Source organism: Antechinus flavipes, chromosome 2 (genome assembly GCF_016432865.1).
Source record: "Antechinus flavipes isolate AdamAnt ecotype Samford, QLD, Australia chromosome 2, AdamAnt_v2, whole genome shotgun sequence".
Classification (NCBI taxonomy): domain Eukaryota; kingdom Metazoa; phylum Chordata; class Mammalia; order Dasyuromorphia; family Dasyuridae; genus Antechinus; species Antechinus flavipes.
The window spans coordinates 150,507,764-150,529,791 of NC_067399.1; the positions used below are offsets into that span (position 1 = coordinate 150,507,764).

Genomic DNA, 22,028 nt, shown 5'->3' on the forward strand with positions numbered 1-22,028 from the left:
ATCTTCATTATAGCCAATCTATGAACCTATGGCATTTTTCTTTTTTGAGGTAAGATATTCCAAGCAATCAATCTCTAAATCTTTGATACTTTTCTTCTTTGAAATATCAAATTGAATTTATGAAGTTTATTTTAGAACAATCTATTATTGTCTTGGAGATGAGCTCAGAATAACCCAGAAATTTTTTCTTTTAAAAATATGCTTTTTATTTCATCATAATCACTTTCAATGGAAGTCCTCAACTCCCTATGGAATTTCCTTTGTAATAAGTAAGTATAGTAAAGCCAAACAAATAAAAATGTTGGCTGTCTGAAAATGGATGGTTCATTCTGTATCTGTATTCTGCCCTCTCTACTGAGACCCCAGCTTCATTCTTTGTTATCAGTCCTCTGAAATTACATTTGGACAATATATTGACTAGAGTTCTGTTTTATTAAGAAATATTTTCTGTACCACCACCACACATTTTTAAACAACATTTTTTTTTCAAATTACATTTAGAAATATTAAATTTTTTTTCAAATTCCAAATTTTTTCCCTCTCTCCTTTACCTCTCCCTCTCTGAGATAAATCAGTATAGATTTTATATGTGGAATTATGCAAAACATATTTCCACAGTAGTCACATCATCATACATTTTTGAGGATATTCTTGTCTACTTTCTTCATTTTATAGATTAAGAAACAAGATGTGGACTGTTTTCTGATTTTAGATCTAGGGAAAAGAAAAGGAAGGAAGGAAGGAAGGAAGGAAGGAAGGAAGGAAGGAAGGAAGGAAGGAAGGAAGGAAGAAGGAAGGAAGGAAGGAAGAAAGGAAGGAAGGAAGGAAGGAAGGAAGGAAAAAAGGGAGGAAGGAAGGAAAAAAGGAAGTAAGGAAAGTCTTTGCTAGAAGATCTTTTTCTCTAGCAAAGATCTACAAATCCTACATGATAGAGTCATGCTTTTAAACCCTTGGATTCAAGGTAGATATATCTGGCACTTTAAAAGAACATCAAAATCATGAAAATATCTGTTTTCCCAGTTAAAAATGCTGAAATGAAAGATAGTTCTGACTTGGAAAAAAGGCTTCCTAGTTATGGGCTCTGGTGTACAAAATCATGCTACAAAGGAGCTGTAAAGTGATCACAACTCCTACCTATAATCTCAGAGATAGGATAACTCTTTCACAAAGAAATGAAAGATATCTATGGGAAATCATTCTTGCATGAGGCAGTTTATTATTTTGGACCCCTACGTTAGCTCATGTGAAAAACCCAATATATACTAAAATCTTGGGAAACTTCAGAAGCCGGTGGATTAGTCCCTTGGTGACTTTATAAAAACTATGTACTGTCAGATGATCATCTCGGAGTTCACATTCAGGACAGTAAATTAGAATCTTGTGATTTCCACAAAATGAGCTTCCCTTCTTTTCTTTCTTTCTTTTCTTTCTTTTTTTCTTTTCTTTTCTTTTCTTTTCTTTTCTTTTCTTTTCTTTTCTTTTCTTTTCTTTTCTTTTCTTTTCTTTTCTTTTCTTTCTTTCTTTTCTTTTCTTTCTTTTCTTTTCTTTTCTTTTCTTTCTATCTCTTGTCTTCTCTTTCTTTCTTTCTTCTTTTTTTGAAATTGGTCTCTCTAAATCTCCTCAGGCAGTAAGTGTAAGCTGCCACTCAAGGGCCTGATTCAATACTATTATTAAACTTGGATGATTTTTCCAAAATATTTGCCTGGTGGCCCCCTCCCTTTCTTCTTCTCTTTCCTAGAAGATCATGGACTTAGTGCAGAATCCATTAAGGATTAATCTGATAGCAATTTAAAATTACTGTACTTAATCAATCCACTAACCCCAGCATCCTCATAGCAGAGATTCCAGGTATGGGCTGTAATGGTGCAAGCTTCCTTTTTTAAGCCACATTTATCTATCTCTGCTACAACAGGAAGAACATTCAAACAGTAAGGGATAGGGATGAGATGCTAAACAGTAAAGGCAATCTGAGATTAATATAATTGATAGGAACCAAGCTAGAAAGAAGGAAAGAAAACTGTTCCTGGATCCCAGTGGTCACTGAAATATCACTTCTTTTTATGTGAAAGAAGGATGTGTGTGTGTGTGTGTGTGTGTGTGTGTGTGAGAGGGGGTATAGATAGTTTTTTAGATGACAAAAAATCCTATTCAATGGAAACTACCTGGAACCCTCTCCAAAGCAAAGAGTATTTCCTGATTTAGTAAAGAGAACAAAGGTCCCAAGGGAAGCCATTTAGGCAGATTTTGATGATAGGTGGATAAAATGATTTCATATGAATCTTTCCTAACTCTAACATTTCCATGCACTACATTACCCAGCATTCTTAAGATTATAAGGAGCTAGTTGAATGGAAGCTAGAAAAAAGGAAAAAAAGCAGTTTCCAGTGGATACTGAAGAAAACAACCAAGACCTGAACCATATAGGAATCCATGACTTTTCATTCATTCTCCATAGAGGGTTCACCCAATGCACTAGAGATCTAGTGGTCATAATAATTTGTGTGTACCAATGCAGTAGTCCTGTTACATGCTATTCACCTGTTTCTTCACTCTTAATACATAATTAGATTACCAACTCTACAATCCTCTTCTACTTTTTCTAGTGATGCTTTTTACCATTTTGTGCCATAGTCTGGTAGCTAGGTGTTACAATGGATAGAACACTGGACTCAGAGTCAGAAAGAAATTAATTTAAATCCAAGCTTGGACACTTTTAGCTGTGTACCTTAGTTTAGTTTCTTCATCTATAAAATGGAAATATGATAGCACATTCTTACAGGGTTGTTATGAGAGTAAAAAGAGATAATATTATAAAGTACTTCACAAAAGTTAAAGTGCTGCATAAATAATAGCTATCATCATTATTGTTTACAAGTCATCATGATCTCTGGAGGCTTTTCATTCTACTTTTGTACAGATCTAAATGTTCAGGGAGCTTTGTACATTTTGACTCTAAATCAACCTTTATGAAAATTTGACAAATTGCATCTAATTTAACTCTATGGGGTTAAATAAAAATAAATCCAAATTTTCATCCATATTATAGCTCTCTAAACAATGAAAGACAGAGAAGATGTTCTTTTCCCAGGTCTTTTTCAGTTAAACTATTCTCTAACCCCATCTTCCTTATACTATACTGAAGCAATTGGTTTTCAGAACAAAACTCTGAATGATTTTATATTTATTCCTATTAAATTTATTCTTAGACCTGTGCCATTGATACAACCTATCAAAGAACTAGCAAAATGTCCCTATCTTGTCCATTATACATATGCACTAAGCTCAAAACATGTCAGACACTGAATTTGAGCAAAACTCAATTTAGATGGCTGCTCTTACTGAAGAGAATCTGCCATATGTTCAAATCTCTTGACTTTCTTCTTGAGTTTCCAAATGTTGAGGGTGTCATGATTCTTTACATCAAAGATTACTATAGCATAAGAAAAGCTTCTGATTCCATCATTTATAAGTAAGAAAAAACAAAGCTTAGAGATGTGAATTGTCTTGTTCAATATTACACAGTGAGTTAGTGGAAGAATTGGGATTTGAATCAGGTCTTCAGAAACCAAATCCCAAACCTTTTCCACTGCACCAATATGGTACAAGGCTCCACACCTCAGAAAGCATGTTGCTATCCAAACTTTGCTTTCTATTTCTTGATAATTCAATCGAGTTGTTCCAATATAAGCTTGATTTTTTAGTTTCTTTCCAAAAGACTCTACTCCAAATACAATAGAGGTTTATGCCCATCAAATTATTTTCTTTCAGGTTTATGTGGCAATTTGCCCAAGCCTTTTCAATTCTCACTAAACTCTCTGGGATTAGGGAATAACAAGTCTCATAGCAGCTGCTGCCAATAATCATCCTACAAGAGCTGGAAATTCCTCATTGGAAACCCCCACATCCTTCTCATTTCCCTGGCAGCCTCATCCCTGACAACTGGCACCCTCCCTGTTCAGGGCTCTGCAGAGCTTATCTGCACCTTTGGTTTATTCTATAAACAATCAATCTGCATGGTTTGCTCATGAAACCAGAACAATCCTTATCCAGAGAGATGGGAATTCCTGACCTTATTAGCAATATCTCTCCAGCCTTTCCCAAGCTTATTATTGTGCCTCTCTCGCAGTGAGAATCATAGGATTTGACTTGAATTCAAAATTCTTTCATCAGTTATCTGATGAATACTCTCAGGATCATGTTATCTCAAATATAATATATAAACTCTAGCTCTGAAAATACAAGTCAGTAATTTCTTGACTTGTCAGTGCTATTTTCATCCTTCATAGGCAAAGGAACAAGCAAAGATAACTTTCATTCTGGACCTGATTCTTCAGGAACCTTCAGAGGAAGAGACCTTTATTTCTTAAGAGTTTCTGATAATCGAGGAAGGGAAAGAAAGGCATGATGTGACATGTACCATAGATTTAGGGAGAGCAGAATTTTAAAAATTTCACGAAGACAATTAGTGTGGAATGGGAAGTTTTCAAGAATGAATTTATGGAGATATAAAAGAAACAGTTTTTATGATGAAGGAAAAATGGAGATATCCATTTGATTAATATAGATATAGAGAGAATGCAGTAGTCAACTTTTTTATTTTTAAGAAATGTAAGAAAAGTGCAGCTACTATTATCTCCTTAATAATTTTCATTATGAACTCCTCATTTGCTATTTTAAATATTCCATGTGTGTGTATATACAAACCACACATATACACATATATGTATATATATATGTGTGTGTACATATATATATATATATAATTTTCTTTATCTTTATTCTGAATTTGCCAAAATAGATTAAAACAAGCATTTCCTTGTATAGAGCAGAGCAGAACAATAGAATTGTATATGAGACTGTAGATGGCTTATGGAGAACTTACTCTTCTTTTTAAGTATAATAAATTCAACATGTAGATTTTCAAAATTATCCTGCTTTTCTATAATTCCTTCTGCCAAGCTTTTGTATTATTCATCCTTTTTACATACCCTTGATGAGTTCAAGTCACTAGGCTCAGATTAGCTTCCTCCCAAGGTATTAAAAGAATTAGCAATTGTGATAGTTGAGCTGTTTACAAGTTAGCAAGGCAGCATAGTATAGGGGAGGCGGTGCTAGAAATCCCACCGTAATTTATCTGTCATCAATTTATCTATGTCTCAGTTTCCTCATCTGTAAAATGAGAGGAATTATACTTACTGGCCTCAAGGGTCCTTTCCAACTAAAACTATGACCTTCTGATCTTTTAAAGATCATGGAGAATGAGAGGTACTATGGGAGTGAAGAAGACAAAAATTGCCCTGATTTTCACCAAAAAAACCTCTGAGCATTATAAACTAGTGAGCTTATCAATATCTGGCAAAATTCTAGAATTATTACATGAACAGTTAGCAAACATCTAGAAGGGAAAATGATAACCACAAAGAGCTAACCTGGCTTCATCAAGAGTTGGTCATGCCAGACTCAGTTCATTTCCTTCTTTCACAGAATTACTAGTTCAGGACAATGCTACATTTATGATTTACCTGGGTTTTAGCAAAAAATTTAATAAAGTGTGTTTCTGACAAAATAGAGAAAAGAGGAAATAGAAGACATTTGTTAGTTGATTTGGGGAACATGTTGAATTATCAGATTCAAAGATTTTTTCATTAATGGTTTGATATCAACTTGGAAGGAGTTCTGCAACAGAGAGTAGCAAAGATCTATGATATTGGCCTTAATGATGATCAACATTTATATAAATTATTTGGATAGGGGCATAAATAGCATCTTTATTAAATCTGTAGGTGACACATATCTAAGAAGAATAGTCAACACACTGGGTAATAAAACCAAGTTCCAGAAAAGACCATGACAATCTAAAGGCCATCTAATCCAATTCTTTATAATCCTTATAATCCAATTCCTATAAAATATTATAGATGAAGGAACTAAGGCTTGGAGAAATTAAATAATTTGCCAAGTCAAATTTCTAGTGAAGGGCAGACTTGAGATTTTAATCCAGGTTTTTTAACTCTAAATTCAATATATCATGATGTCTCCCAGAAACCTAAAAAGGTGAAATTAAATGGAAATAAATAGAAAATCAAGTCAACAACCATTTATTAGTGCTTATTCTATATCTAGCCTTGTGCTAAATGTTAGGAATACAAAAAGAAAACTAAATTAGTCTCTGCCCTCATTCATTTACCATTAGTTCCATCTTCTCCAACCTTTTCCAGCAGATTATCCCCACTTTCATACCCACTTTCTCTTATCTTCAATCTTTCCCTATCTACCAGCTCCTTCCCTACTGCCTATAAGTTTGCCTATCTTCTATCCTTGAAAATTCTTCTGTCTCCAAAAGACAGTTGTCCTATATCTTTCCCCTTTGTGGTTAAATCCTTGAGAAATGCATTTACATTTGGTGCTTCCTCTTCCTCTCCCCTCACTCCTTTGTGACCTGGCTTTCAACCTCCTCCTATAACTGAAATTACTTTCTCCAAAGTTACCAGCTAAATCTAATGGTCTTTCCCCCTCAATACTCATTCTTCTTGATTTTTCTGCATTCAGTGACAGTATTGATCACTTTCTTCTCCTGGATACTTTTTTTCTAGCATTTTTGAGACACCTTTTCCTGCTTTTGACAGCTGTTTCTCAATATTGTTAAGAGGCAGTCTTGCTGATTATCCCTGGACATCCCTTGAAGTTTTGCCCTAAATTTTCTTCCCCTTTCACTCTGTATCACCTTATTTGGTGATCTCATTAATTCTCAATGGTTTAACAAACGTCTCTCTAAGGATGATTCCCAGATATATGGCTCCAACCCTAGTCTTTCTCTTGAACTGTAGATTTGAATCACCACCTGCTTTTTTGGCACATTGAATTGATGTTTTGTAGGTATCTCAAATTTAACATATCCCAAACAGATTTTAATGTCTTTCTCTCTCAATCTAACCCTAATTCTGATCTTTTCTATTATTATTGAGAATATCAATATATCAACTCACAATCTCTGAATTATTCTCAATTCTACATCGGAATCACCCCACATATCCAAATTATGGTCAAATCTTAAAATTTTTACCTTAATGACATATTTAGTTCAGGCCTCGATCAGATCTTATTCTATTTCAAGAGCATTTTAACTGTTCCTACTTCAAGTCTCTCCTCATGCCAATCCGCCCTCCACCTGCCAAGGTGATTTTTCTTTAAAAAAATAGCTCTAGGTCATGCCCCTCATCAATGAGTTCCAGGTGTTCCTTATTACTCGGAAGATCCAGCACAAAAGCTTCTATAAGGCACTTAAAGTCTTTGTAACCTGGCCCTTTCTATATTCCCAGTTTTGTTACATTTTATTGTATTCTGCACTCTATGATCCTGCTACACTGGCTATTTGCTAATCCGAAAACATGATACTCTGTCTCTTGACAATGTCTAAACCGGCCATTCTGCATTACTGAAATGCATTCTCTCTTCATCTCTACCTTTTCATTTTCTTGGCTTCCATTAACACTCAGCTCAAATTCTGCTTTTTTTATCCTGTTTTGCTACTAATGCCTTTCCCTCCCATATTATCACTCATCTGTATATTATTTACACATTGTCTCTATCTTTAAAATATTAAATCCTTGAGGGTAGGGGATGTTTTTTGACTTTCTTTGTAAAATATGATTGAGGATAGTCTAAAGTTATACTCAATATCAGAACTATTTTAAGTTGAAGATCAAAGTTAACTCATGGACTAATGAGCTCACCAATATAATACGATATAACAAATAAGGTAAATAAAATACTACAAACATTTATTAAACAATTACTGTGTGCAGAGAGATCCCATTTTTATATGGACATCCCATATTTATATGGAAGGGAACTATGGAACTTATAGTCTAGTAGATTATCTAGGTGTTGGGACTTTGACATTGTGCTAGTCATTCAAGGTAAGTCAAGTTTGTGATAGGGTATGTGTCAAGCCAGTTCATCCTGCTTTCCTAGAGTTGCTAAATTTTCATTGTAAGAGTTTATACTTTGAAAATAAGATAGGACTTAATTTAATGTGTTGTCGATTGTCTATTCTTAAGAAAGTTAATAGAGAAAATATAATTAATATTGATTAAACTCAGTAGCTGGAATAGCAGCAATAGCAGCAGCAGCAGCAATGATAGCAGTTATAGTAATAATAGCAGTAGGAGGAGCAGCACTAGTAGCAGCAGTAGCAGGAATAATAACAGCGCAGCAGCAAAAGTAGACATTCAAGGGCTAGATCACTGAGATTATGCTCGAAAAAGGTCACAGGGCTATTGGACAGACAAAAATGCCTGGTTTTTTCTTCTGCAGAACTGTCTTAATAAACAGCAGCTTCTATCTGCTATCCGTCAAATGCAGCAGCTGTTAAAGGGCCAAGAGACGCGCTTTACAGAGGGAATTCGTAACATGAAGAACCGGCTGACCATGCTCCAGAATTCTGTGAACAAAGCTCTCCCAGATGTCCCAGCAGGTAAGATGGCTCACCAGTAACCACCTGCTGCAAAGCAATCATGCTAACATTTGTGACTTTTAAAAAATATTTTATTTTATTTTATTTTATAATAACTTTATATTGACAGAATCCATGCCAGGGTAATTTTTTACAACATTATCCCTTGCATTCATTTCTGTTCCGATTTTTCTCCTCCCTCCCTCCATCCCCTCCTCTAGATGGCAAGCAGTCCTATATATGTTAGATATGTTGCAGTATATCCTAGATACAATATATGTTTGCAGAAATGAACACTTCTCTTGTTGCACAGGGAGAATTGGATTCAGAAGGTAAAAATAACCTGGGAAGAAAAACAAAAATGCAAATAGTTGTGACTTTTTCTAAGGTTAACTTTAAATTTGTTTTTCTTTCTTAACGTAGCCTATATAATCCTTGATCCCATTTTGAAGATATTGTTCTGATACAGAAGAAAGAGCAATGAATTTTAAAATAGGAAGACCTGGGTTCAAATGCTGGCTTTATTCTTTTCCAGATATGTGATATTTATTGAAAGGAAAAAAATGCAAAATGAACCTTTCTGTGCCTCAGTTTCCCTCTCTGTAAAACAGGCACAATATAAACTTTATATTGCTTGTTTTACAGGGATATCATGAGTGCTTTCTAAACTTTAAATTGCTATGGCAATATATTGTGGTGATTATTATTTATGTTATTATATTTTTATAAGCCTTTGACTTTCCTGCCCTTCCAGAAGAAATAATATAATGAAGAGAGCTTGGGCTTAAATTTTGGCTCTTACTTCTTGTATTCCTTTCAGCATGTCTTTTAATCTCTGTTAACCTCAGTTTTCTCATTTGTAAAATGAGACAGTTGTTCTATGATCATTAAGCATCTTTAAAGCTGCATGGCCTTTTGTCTAATTTGAGGAAGGGTATCATATCTTACTATACCAGTTCTCTGGTATCTTTTTCCCAATGCATCTAAACAGCTGCCCTCTCCTGGAAGTGAACACACCCATTTACCCCCCAGCAATGTAAATATGTCATTATTTAGACATGGGGTTGGAAAACTATAGAATAATTACAATAAAAGATGATATAATGATACAATAAATACCATAAAACTTTATTTAAAAATATAAAAACTAACACAACAAAATATAACATAATATATAATATAGTAAAACTTTATTTTTAAAGGCAAAAACTATTCTTAGTTGTAAACTATGCAAAAATAAGTGGCAGGACATATTTAGCCCTTCAACTGTAATTTACCAATTCTTGATCTAGAGGCTTGGCTGATAAAGCAAAAACAAGTGAATACAAAGTAGGAAATTGTATAGGAAAAAGCTGGCATCTGGAAGCTTCCAGTTTTTAATCATCATAGAGTCCATGTCATACACAGTAAGGCTTAGTAGAAAAGTCAAAAGATCTACTTTCAAATTCTTGATCTGCCAATTACTAACTTAGCTTCTCTGGACCTTATCATCTCTGAATGTGGTGTTGGATTATATAACTTCTAATACTTTGACACTTACTGGCTATGTGATCATAGTCAAATCACTTAACCTTTTTCTGTCTCAGTTTTCTTAACTGTAAAATGGGGATAATAATAACACCTCTCTCCCAGAGTTGTAGTGAGGTTCAAGTGGAATATTATTTGTAAAGCACTTAATACAGTGTCTGGCATATAGTAGATACAACATAAATATTATATTTTATTTTATTAATTTTAATTAATTATTATTAATAATAATAATACCTTGGAACTGTGGAAGTACCCTGAACATAACTATATTACAAAGGTTCTTAACTTATTCTCAGAACTCCTTCCTCTTCAGAAATCAGAACCTCTCCATGTTCATGAATTGGACTGGCTGGAAAAATCATCTCCCTTAGGCTAGACTTCTCATAATCAACCTTGTGTACTTAATGAGAGCTGACTCTTGTATAGCAGACATAAAGGAGCAATGTACTTGATTTTATATGTAACAAGATTAAATAAGAGTCTGATATATAATCTCACACATTTATGGATCACCCAGCTTCAGCCTGCCATTTGATTTATAATTACATAATTTGATTAATCATCTCAAGTTGTCTAATTGGAGTCTATTGTGATAATTAGTTTCTTCTTAGCAAACTTATAATATTTTTCATTGTCAGTTAGTTAGCTTGAACTTCATCTCAGCTAATTAAATATTATTTGATGAATAAAGTGGAGAAAATTCCTTTCCTCATATATATCTATAATTGAATACTGAAATTACTGAATATGAAAAAAATATAAATGGATAAAAGCAATAGAAAGCATAAAGACATTTATAACTATTTAAAATATTTTGGTGATGACTAATGTCACAGAGTCATGTCCTTAGCATAACAGTAGTGAACATGTATGAAAATTCAGTTTAACTTTATTCATTAACCAATATTAAATAAAAGTCTCTATAAAGAATCAATATTTCTATTATACTCTTTTTTCCTTCATCTTCTCTTCAGCAATCATAGAAAACAGTCTTTTAAAATATGTTGTTTTTGTAACTTCCTCATAGATTCTTTCTAGACTTCTCTTTTTAAAGTTTTTTTAAAAATAATACCACAATTAAAATAGTTTCAATAAGAAGGACATTTCTTCTCATCTCCTTCCTGTGTCTTCTTTACAGATATCTCATGGAACGCAGATCAAACACAATTTTCTCCTTTATTCCACAAAAAGAAATACTTCCCATTAACTCAACTTTCTCTTTGAGACTAACAGCACAAAATACTTTTCTTGCAACAATTCACATGACTTTAGTACGCTTAAAGAAATTATAAATTGGGGGCAGCTAGGTGGTACAGTGGGTAGAGCACCAGTTCTGAAGTCAGGAGGACCTGAGTTCAAATATGACCTCAAACCCTTAACACTTCCTGGCAGACTCTGGGCAAGTCACTTGACCCCAATTGCCTCAGCCAAAAAAAAAAAAAAAAAGAGAGAGAATAGTAATATATATACACACACACACACACACATATATATATATACACATATATACATATATATAATTGTATATGTAATGTATTTATATTGTATATATTATTACAAACTATGCAATATACATATGCAAATATAATATATATACAATTGTATATATACATATACAATATCATAATCTCGGTGAGATTTGCATTCAAAAACAGTAGTTCCCAACAGAAGACCTGTTGGGACTTTCCAGTGTTTGTGTCTTATTGGTATAGCTGATAGGACCTTAGGGTCCTCATACCATATTGAGATTGTAGAGGAGGACTTTAGTCTATGCTTTGACATAGTAGGTACTTTAAAGAAATCACAATAATCTGTAAAATGGGAGGCATTTAGATTAAATGATATTGAAGGTTCTAATTCCTATTATCTGATGATCCAGTAGATCTGTGACTAATGAACTAATTTCCCAGTTTAGAAATTTCTTTGAATTCAATGACCATGATATAGTACCATGAACCAGACTGGAATAATCCTGTGAAGAGAAGACACTATGAATTTGAGGATGTGACCATTTTCCAAGCTCCTTTTCTGCTCCCCCAGTATTGTGATTGAATTGTCACAGCTATTTATTCCCATTCTTCCCCTTGGTCCCTTATGAACAGTGCAGTGTCTGCCCATAGTATAGACAAGCTAATGGGACACTTTTTCCTTTGGCACAATTATGAGCAGGTGCTGGTATGCTACATTTCCTCCACTGAGGAACTGACTCATCCTGTGATGCTCTGGTTTTTAAAATCAATTAAATTTTTTAAAACAGGCTATTTCCCCAACATGAAAAAGTTATTTTACTGATGTCACAATGACCAGAGAAACATAACCACTTCATTCATGAACATGGAGAGTTATGTATGATCTGAACTTTAGAGAACTTGACAAGATGAAGTTCTTTTCCTTTCAAAAACAGAAATGTTGAAGAAGAGAACTATCATGGACTCTAGTAATTGTGTGATTGACAGAGGGGCAAATCACTCTTGGCTCTAATTATAATCAAATATAAGCAAAGCACCCCAAACTGGGAGTTTGTCTTTGGAGCACATGGAAACATCATGAAAAAAAATGTTTCAGAGATTCCAGAGCTGGAATGCCAGAGCAAATAGATCCTAGTGCCATGGCTTTTGAATGTCCACATTGTCCAACCTTATGGAATCAAGGATCTTTTTTATTGTTTTTCTGGATACGCATAGCATAGGCGGGTCTTAACAATCCATTCCAATCATAGATTTTATAACTGAGAGGAGGCTGGACTCAGAATCAAAAGCTATGACAAGATCTAACTGTAGCTGTAGACAAGCCAGTTGGATCGTCTGGGTCAAAAATACATCCATTTGGGTGAGCTTATTAAGTCAATCAATAGATATTTATTAAGTACTTATTACATACTAGGCACAGGGATACAAAATCCCAGTTTTTCTCTGGGATTGTCTAGATTCCCAGGATAAGCATTCAGCTCTTTGCTTTGCTCTCTTCTGAAGACCTGGCCAAGGAAGACTAGAGGCGATCTACTTTTTTGGTGTAAGCAGAAGGAAGCTAGATAAAATCTCTAGAGATTATGAAATTCTGAGCAAAAAAAAAAATCTGAAGACCTTTGGAATACAGATGATCTTTTCTCTGTGTCTGCCAGTTGAAAATATTGTAGGAGTATCAAAAGAAAAAAGGTATGTGGGCTAGGAAATTAAAAAAAAAAATAAAATAAAACTACCAATAGGGTAGTTGAAAGGCAGAAAAATGTCACAGAAAAAAAAAAAAAACAACTATATAATTCTCTGGAAGTTCTACCTCCCTGAAGAGGATAGATATAGATTTTCTAATAAGGAAAAATTTTCCAATGCTCCACAGAATGATGAGGATTATGTATAAGTTCATCTACCCTGGACTCAGGGTAGACAACATGCAAATTATAGATATATAAGGAATATATAGAGTAGATGAAAAATAATCTCACAGAAAGTGATTGATATACTGACTAAATTCTTTGCCACGTCTTTACTGAAGAGGTTAGAAATATACCCGTACCTAAACGATCTGTGGGATTGTCTAGATTCCCAGGATAAACATTCAGCTCTCCGCTTTGCTCTCTTCTGAAGACCTGGCCAAGAAAGACCAGAGGGGATCCACTCTTGATGATTTCATATTTTTAAAGTATATGTTAATACTTAATTTGTTGTTTTTCTCTGGGATTGTCTAGATTCCCAGGATAAGCATTCAGCTCTCTGCTTTGCTCTCTTTTGAAGACCTGGCCAAGGAAGACTAGAGGCGATCTACTCTTGATGATTCAATATTTTTAAAGTATATGTTAATACTTAATTTGTTGTTTTTCTCTTTGGGGAAAATAAAGTACTTTCTAGCTTCTTAGTGTTTTTTAAACTCTACCATTCAGATCACTCTCTCAGTCCTCTAGTGTTCAATGATCAAGAGCATTAACTATGTACTTATAAAGTCTGGAATCTTTCAGCAATAAGTGAAATTTGGGATAGCTAGATAATATAGGGGATAAAGTATTAGCTCTGGAAGGACCTGATTTCAAATATGCCTTTAGACACTCACTAGACACTGTGATCCTGAGCAAGTCACTTAACCCTGATTGTCTCTCCCCCCAAAAAGTGAAATTTTTGAAAAAATTATCCTTAGGACTTTTTTTTCCAAAATAGTGGCCAACTGAGGGGTAAAATGGAGACAATAAATAAATATTTAAAATTTTAAACTATCTGATAGAAAAGCAGATGAAAGCAGGATTTACCTAGAACAGGGCTTCTTAAACTTTTTTTTAATTCAAGACTCCTTTTCACCTGAGAAATTTTTATAACCACATATAGGGTGGCAACCTACAGTTTAAAAACCTTTGCTCTAGAAGAAGTTCCCAAAGATAACAGTAAAGATATTTGTGGCTTGTGTTTTGATTTGACAGTACTATAAAAAACAAGGCGTTTGAGAAGCCAAATAATTAGGTAACAGGCAAGAAAGTCTAAATAAAAGTCTAATAAAGTCTAATAAAAATCTCCCTCATTCCAAACCTTTGAACCTTTGAAAGAAACTATGCCATCGAAGGGCAGAGATTGTGCTGTTTGTGTTTTTTCCCCCCAGTATATAGGCCACAACACTTCTAAGTACGGTCTAAACTAGACTGGATAATTCTAAACTGGGAACTATTTAATAATATACATAAAAATGCAATCAAACACAAATAACATTACATTTTAAAACTAAGTTAATATGTGGCCTGTAGAAATATTTATATATAGTTTGGGGTCCCCCTTTTTTATTGATTTTGATGCTGATGCTCTGAAGTATCCAACAGAGTGCTATTGGATTTTTTTGGGGGGGAAGTGAGGCTTTCTAAAAAGAATAGAAGTCACAGTAGAGAAAGAAGAAAACAAAAAGATTAAAGACTCCAAGAGCATAGGGTAATCTAAACTTACATTGGGTAGTTGAAAGGCAGAAAAATGGGTCACAGAAAAAAAAAAACTATATAATTCTCTGGAAGTTCTACCTCCCTGAAGAGGATAGATATAGATTTTCTAATAAGGAAGAATTTTCCAGTGCTCCACAGAATGATGAGGATTATGTATAAGTTCATCTAGGAGAGAGAATATCTTCTATTGGTCAAAGAAAAAAAGAGATATGTCATGGTGATCAGTGACTCCTTGTTAAGGGTTATTCGCATGATATGAACAATGGATGAAAGTACATTTCCTGGGATTTATTTCTATGATATAATGAAGACCTTCTCTAGACTTAATATATTTATCACCTTGGACAAATCATTCAGCTGCTATAAACCTCAGTTTCTTCTTTGTAAAATGAAGATAATTTGACCAAATGGCCTCTGAAGTTTCTTCCATTTCTAAATATGTGATCCTCTAAGCCTACTATCAATTCTCATTTCTGGGAATTTTTTTGGTGTAAGCAGAAGGAAGCTAGATAAAATCTCTAGAGATTATGAAATTCTGAGCAAAAAAAAATCTGAAGACCTTTGGAATACAGATGATCTTTTCTCTGTGTCTGCCAGTTGAAAATATTGTAGGAGTATCAAAAGAGAAAAAGGTATGTGGACTAGGAAAAAATAGTTAAGAAGATGGCATATGAGAAGAGGGTTTAGTGATGGACTTTTGGCTAGGGGAAGGGGAAGGAGAAAGATGTTCACATAAATTTGCAAAACAACATAGCAGAGAGGGTAGGAAATAAGATAGAAAGAATATCAATCAGGAAGACCCAATAATTTGCAAGAGATACCTGTTCACCAGCACACATCATATAAATAATTAACAAGCTCAACTAGAAATCTTCACTCAAGAAAACAAATTCAGCAAACTAATTTGTTGAAGAGGAGGCAGCATGCTCTAATAGGAAGTGCCCTAGTTCCAGGTCCTAAGTTTAATCATGTTTCTGACACTTAATTCCTGGATAGTCTTTGACCAGTCATTTACCTTCAGTTGAGGGAGTTAGACTAGGTAGTCTCTAAAAGCTTTGTTCACTTAACTGCAAAGTGTACTTCCAAAGGACAGTTCTGACCATGTGATCCTTCTTCCTACTTCCTATTCAATAAACCCCAATGACTCTCTGTCACCTCCAAAATCAAATATAAAATGCTCTGTTAGGTGTTCAAAGCCTAAACTTTCTATTCTTCCTATACTTTATGCCCTCTCTACCACCATGTACTGTGCATTCAGTAACACTGACCTCCTTAATAGTCCTTGAATAAGATACTCCTCCTGTCTTTTATGCTTAGAATCCTTTCCCTCTTCATCTCAGACTGTAGGCTTCTTTGGCTTCCATTAAACCCCACCTAAAATCTCACCTTTCTCATGTGACAGATGAGAAAGGTAAGATTTTAACTGGGACTTCTTAATTAAAAAGGCCATAAAAGCATTTTGCCTGATTAACTTGGAAATCAATTTCCAAAGATTTGCAGAGAATTTTAACTTTCCATTCCTCCTTTAAATCTATAGAATTAATTTCAGAACCAATCTTACCCTACCTTCTCTTAGAACATAGATCATCACTGAAATAATTTCACTTCTTTTCCTTTTTTAGTCTCCTGCCCTGCACTGGAAGCCCCATACAATGGGAGAAAATTTGGCAGCAAGTACTTAGTGGACCACGAAGTCCATTTCACCTGTAATCCTGGATTCCAGCTGATTGGCCATAATAGTCTCCTTTGTCAGTCCAATGGCAATTGGACAGGTGACAAACCAGAATGTAAAGGTATTTATTGTTCTCTATTGTTTAAGGCTGGGGTGTTTCTGTAGGCCTAGGTTACCTTCTCATAAGCTCATACATGACTTTAGAAAAGGTAAATTACATAATAACTATCCGACTAGTATAAAGAAGGAATCAGTATGAATTGGGGTGCTAAAAGTAGAATTCCTATGCTTTTTTTGCTTTTCAAATCTCACTGAAAAGTGATGGCACTTTATATAGGTTATAGAATTGTATATACTTCTTTGCTCTTTTTTCTTTCTATATTTTCTTTCCCCTTCTACTTCTCAAGGAGCAGAGACTTTCCATATGGCTAATACGCTCTCATGATTTCCATTTTGTGAAAGAATGAATGAATAACAAAACCTTTATGAAGCACCTGCAATGTCCTAAGTTCTGGGGATATTAAAAAATAAATAAAGAAATAGTTCTGCTCTAAAGGAAGTCACATTACAAAGATGAAATATAAAAGAAAGTTTAACTATTGTGATCATTATCCCTGGGATGGAGGGATGCTTCTCTAATCCTTGGGATACTGATTTGCTACATGTCTTGTAGGCAGGCAAATCCCAGCAAAGAATCTCACTCCAGCAAAGCATATGAAAGCAGACATGGAAAGCTTCTTCCTTCTTTCCTCTCTGCTCAAATAGAACACTGTTTTCTGAGTGTTCTAGGAAGAGTTTGCCTTCAAAATAAGAATGTCTATTTTGGATGGATCTTCCATTTAGCTTTCAAAGGACTGCCAATGTTATCACCAAGAAACATTTGCAGAGGATTTTCTTCCGTGGGGAATGTTTGATATGACAAAGTGTTCATAGGTTTGATTTATTAGATGTGATATCAATAGAGAAAGAATTGATAAATAGAAGCATATAAGTATATATGTAAATATACTTTTTGTGTCTAATAGTAATCATCTCTACAATGGTAGAAAGAGGAGAGAAAAAAGAGATTTACATGATAATTTTGTTGTATATTTAAAAAGAATAACAAATTGTACATAGTAGGTTTACAGTTTCATTTACAATCATCTTTTTATGATAATGCTTTATTCCATAGATTAAAAATAGTAGCTGTCCAAAAATTATAGTAGATATAGTTACATGATATTATAAATAATTGTTGATAACATTAAATAATTCATCAACTCTTTAGAATATGTAAATAAATTGAATATATACTGATATATTTCAAACTTCAGGTAGGGCTTAAATTATATAACCTGCAAGTTTCCTTCTAAATCTTAAATTTTCAGGTCATACTTGTATCTATGGTATACCTAAGACAACAACAGCGAATTAGTTAACATCAGCTATAAGGAATAACTATGAGTAAATTTATGAATTAAGGTTCTATTTAACCTTTTGAGAAGGTTAATAATTTGTCACTTGAGAAAAGGTACCATCTACAAAAGTCTTAGCTAACGAGTCAGTTTTTTTCAGTTATACTGTTGAAATTCAATTGTGTAGAAATTTAAAGGATAAAAATTTGTCAGTTGAGTACAAGTACCATCTATAAAAGTACTAACTTGCTTGAGTCAGTTTTGTCAGTTAAGCTGTTGAAATTCAATTGTGTATAAATTTAAACAGTTTTTTAATTCATTCATGATCACAATCAAAGCTAAATATCTATTTAATGTGAAGGATTTTCATTTTCATATTCATTTTCATTTCATATCATAGGAATAAAGAAAAATCACTAATTTAGAAATGTGCTAATATTTTTTTCTCCTGTTCAGTCTTTAGTTTTTATTGCATCTGAATCAAATTTTTCACAGATCCTGTGAAGGGATTTATAAACTTGGATGGGGAGGAGGGGGAAGGCATCTTTATTTTCTCTAACTTAGAATTTAGCATTTCCTTCAATTCTTTGAAAACAAGATTCTGAGAAGTGATCCATATGTCAGGGGGTACAGGGCAAAAATACAATGCTCTATAACCATTATAAATACACAAAAGTTAGTGTCAAATGCCCCAAGTGTGACAAGCAGAGACAAGAAATCACAGAATTGCATTCTTAGATAAGATTGAATTCTTCTAGTCTAGGATCAATACTCGTCAGTAGTTACCAATTCTTCTAGTCATCAGTAGTTACCAAGTTAGCAAGCTGACCAATTTAGGACACTTCCTTCCTGCTCATCCACAAATCAAAATAGACCAGTAAGATTCCCATCCAGAATACATTTCTTACCTGGGAACAAATGGACAGAAGGTGACTGTTTGGATTAGTTTCAAACGGATAGCTTCTAAGGAAGCACACAAATTTGTGTCTAAGATCAGAAAGGGGTAATATCTCATAACACAGGAAGTAGAGAATTCCTTAAATATCATTGATCTTGCTTAAACTTCCCACATGTGAAAACACAGAGCGTGTTTATGATAATAACTTATCTCCATGTAGGTATGAGGAGTTTTGTTGGATTCCCTTATTGTCTTTGAAAAATGCAGCAATATTTGATTGCTTATCATTCTCCTGATAATATTTGTGTTTATAATTTAGTTCTTAAGGCTAATGGTTGGAGGTAGAAGGATGAAGAGAAGGGTTCACTGCTAAGTAATCTCTAAGAAAGATATCCCAGAATCCAAGAAACAACTATAGTATTCATTTCATTTTCTATATAGAACTAGTCCTAAATACTGTGTTCAGTTACTTTAAGGGGGAATCAAAGTGATTTTGAAATGATTAATTTCAAAACCTATAATGTCAATATCATTGAAAAAATTGACAAGACACATTAATACTAATCTGCCATCTTTTCACCCTGCCCCCAGTTAGCTATTTGGAAAGATGCCTCTCTGTCTGCATATGACTGATTCAACTTGGCAGGGAAGAAAATTACATATAATTACACCCTGTTAAAAATAATTTAGCGGGCAGAGGTTGGCTCCATGATGGAGAGCAGCCATTTGGCATCTTAAATGTTCAACAGATTTTTCTTTCTTGTTCCGCTGAAAGTTATATTTGTAAATTTTAGGGCCTTCCTGAAACTAGTATAGAATAGCCTTAGCAGTTGTCCCCCTGAAAACACAGTGAATCAAGATACCCAAATACAGTTGAACCTCTTAATGTTGTTTCATTCCATTTTAAAATTCAGCACTGGTTCCATCCCCATTCTGAGCTTCTTTTGTTTTCTCTTTCCCAGGTTGCCTTTCCTTCTTTAAACATTAATTCAGCAAGTGTTTATTATATGTCTCCTTTATTATTGTTATAAAAAAGCATATGTATTAAATTTATATTATGTGTCTGGTACTGTATTAGGTTCTAGAGAAACAAATACAAAAATGAAACAGTCCTTGCTTTCAGTGAGCATATTTTCTAATAAAGGAGAATGACTTATAAAATATAATGTTTGGTAGCCAAGGAAGGGGGGTTTTGAGATGTGACAGAGATGGTAACTGTAGCCTTGCTCAATCCATGAATCAATGGTAGGTAGTATTTGTTTGATAATTGTTCTCAAACAAGGAGTTGGAAAATGGAAAGGGAAAGGGGCACACAGAGACATGTCCTACAGATACAGTACATCTGAGGTAGATAGATGGATCACTAATTATCCACTTAGATAGATAAAAGTAGATAATTTATCTCACTTTGTTGCCAGGCACTATTCTAAGAGATATAAATAGGAATACAAGCAAAAGAAAGACAGTTCCTTCCCTTAAGTTGCTTACATTCTAATGGAAGAAGTCAACTAAAAAAGGTATGAAGAGAGAGAGGAAAACCACATTTATAGATTAGTGTAAACTTAAATGAATATATTTATCCCTTGGATATTTCTTTTTTTTAAGTACAGCTGCAAAAAAAAGCAGCAATATGGAAAGCAGTTCCTAAAATTCCCTGTTAGAGGAATTTTAGAACTCAAGGAGAAGATAAAGAAAGTGGTTTTTTAGATGGGGGAAGGTTGGGTTTATTGGTACCTCTGAAATTGCAATGCATATAAGTTGTCTCCTCTGACTATGAATGAAGGCCTCCTAGTGCTGCTGAGGATGCTTTAGGCAATCAATGTACATTTATTAAGCATCTGCTATGTTTTCCTTACTGAGCACTAGCTTCATGTAAGAAAGATTTCTGGAGTGTAATGGATCAGAGAGTCTCAGCTTCTTACAGAAGGTTGACTTGGGATCCTTAGTTTGGCAGGAGAAAGGGGAGGACAGGGAGAGGAGTAGGAAAAAGAATAGGAACATGAAAGCAATGTGTGGTATAGTAATTTTTACTTTAAAGGAGAGTTAGGTCCATTGTGTTATGTCTCAAATCCAAACCCAGTTTAATATCAATGATAGTTGAATGATCTTTCAGTTGGCACCATTATTATCATTGGACCCAAAAGGTACAAAGAATTGGATTAATAGCAGTTGTCTAAGTATCAGAATAAAAAAGCAGGAATACCAGTGAGATCTATTTTATATGGATAGATGATTTCTTAGACTTTTCACTGAATTGGAAGGTGTCCCCTCGATTACCTCCTTCTACTTCCCCTATCTGCCTCAGTTTCTAAAATAGGGAAATAATGACACTTATTTCCCAGGATTATCATGAGGATCAAAGGAGATAACATTTTTAACGTTTTTTTGAATACCTTAAAGCACTATATAAAGATTAGTTAGAGTCAATCCTCAACTTTCACAGAAATAATATTCTTAGAAAATAGTGCGAGAGAGTCAAAATGCAAATACTGATACATTGAACTCATGATAAATGGGGGTTAGACTCCTGCAACCACTAAAAATGATCATCTTTCACTAGAGATTGCTGGAAATATGCTTTTAGGCATATAATTCTTTAGAACAAAACATTAATTCTGATAACATGCACATTTCTTAATACAATAACCATGAAATAATTCATAAAACCAATATACAAAATAAAATTGGCAACATACAAAACATTTTTCTCACTAAATTCTCTAGAATTCTGTGATCTTTTGTGCTATCTCCATTTAAAAAAAACATTGATTTCAGACAATTTTCACTTATTATGACATGAAATCTACAGTATCATAACTACTAGTACAACAAATGAAATTCGTAAAATGAAAAAAATTCTTAACCTGAATTATATCTTCTACTGTGTCAGATGGCAGTGTGAGGGTATTGTTACTATTCTGCTATAAACCTCTCTACCCTGACCAGTCTCTGAAAATGAAGGAAGAGATTGCTAGTACGTAAGTCCCTACTGTTAGAAGATGGAAAAATAGGGAGGTCTTGACATGCCCTCTAACACTGTGTTCTTTTAGGCTGGTAGATGGTATTGGAGACTGAGAAGGATTCAACAGCTTAAACTAATTTGTCAGTGAATTTAGTACAGTTGTCTATTTTATGCCCCATTTGAGATCCTTAAGGCATTCTAGCCC

General features: G+C 34.0%; 1 protein-coding gene across 1 annotated transcript in view; it reads left to right on the top strand.

Annotated features, from left to right (window-relative positions):
* FBLN7 (fibulin 7) overlaps positions 1-22,028 on the top strand; it is a 75,605-nt gene that overhangs the window by 31,034 nt on the left and 22,543 nt on the right. The window contains exons 2-3 of the mRNA XM_051975813.1: positions 8,317-8,476; positions 16,517-16,687. Of these exons, the coding sequence (XP_051831773.1) occupies positions 8,317-8,476; positions 16,517-16,687 (331 nt within the window). The remainder of the gene's footprint in view (positions 1-8,316; positions 8,477-16,516; positions 16,688-22,028) is intronic.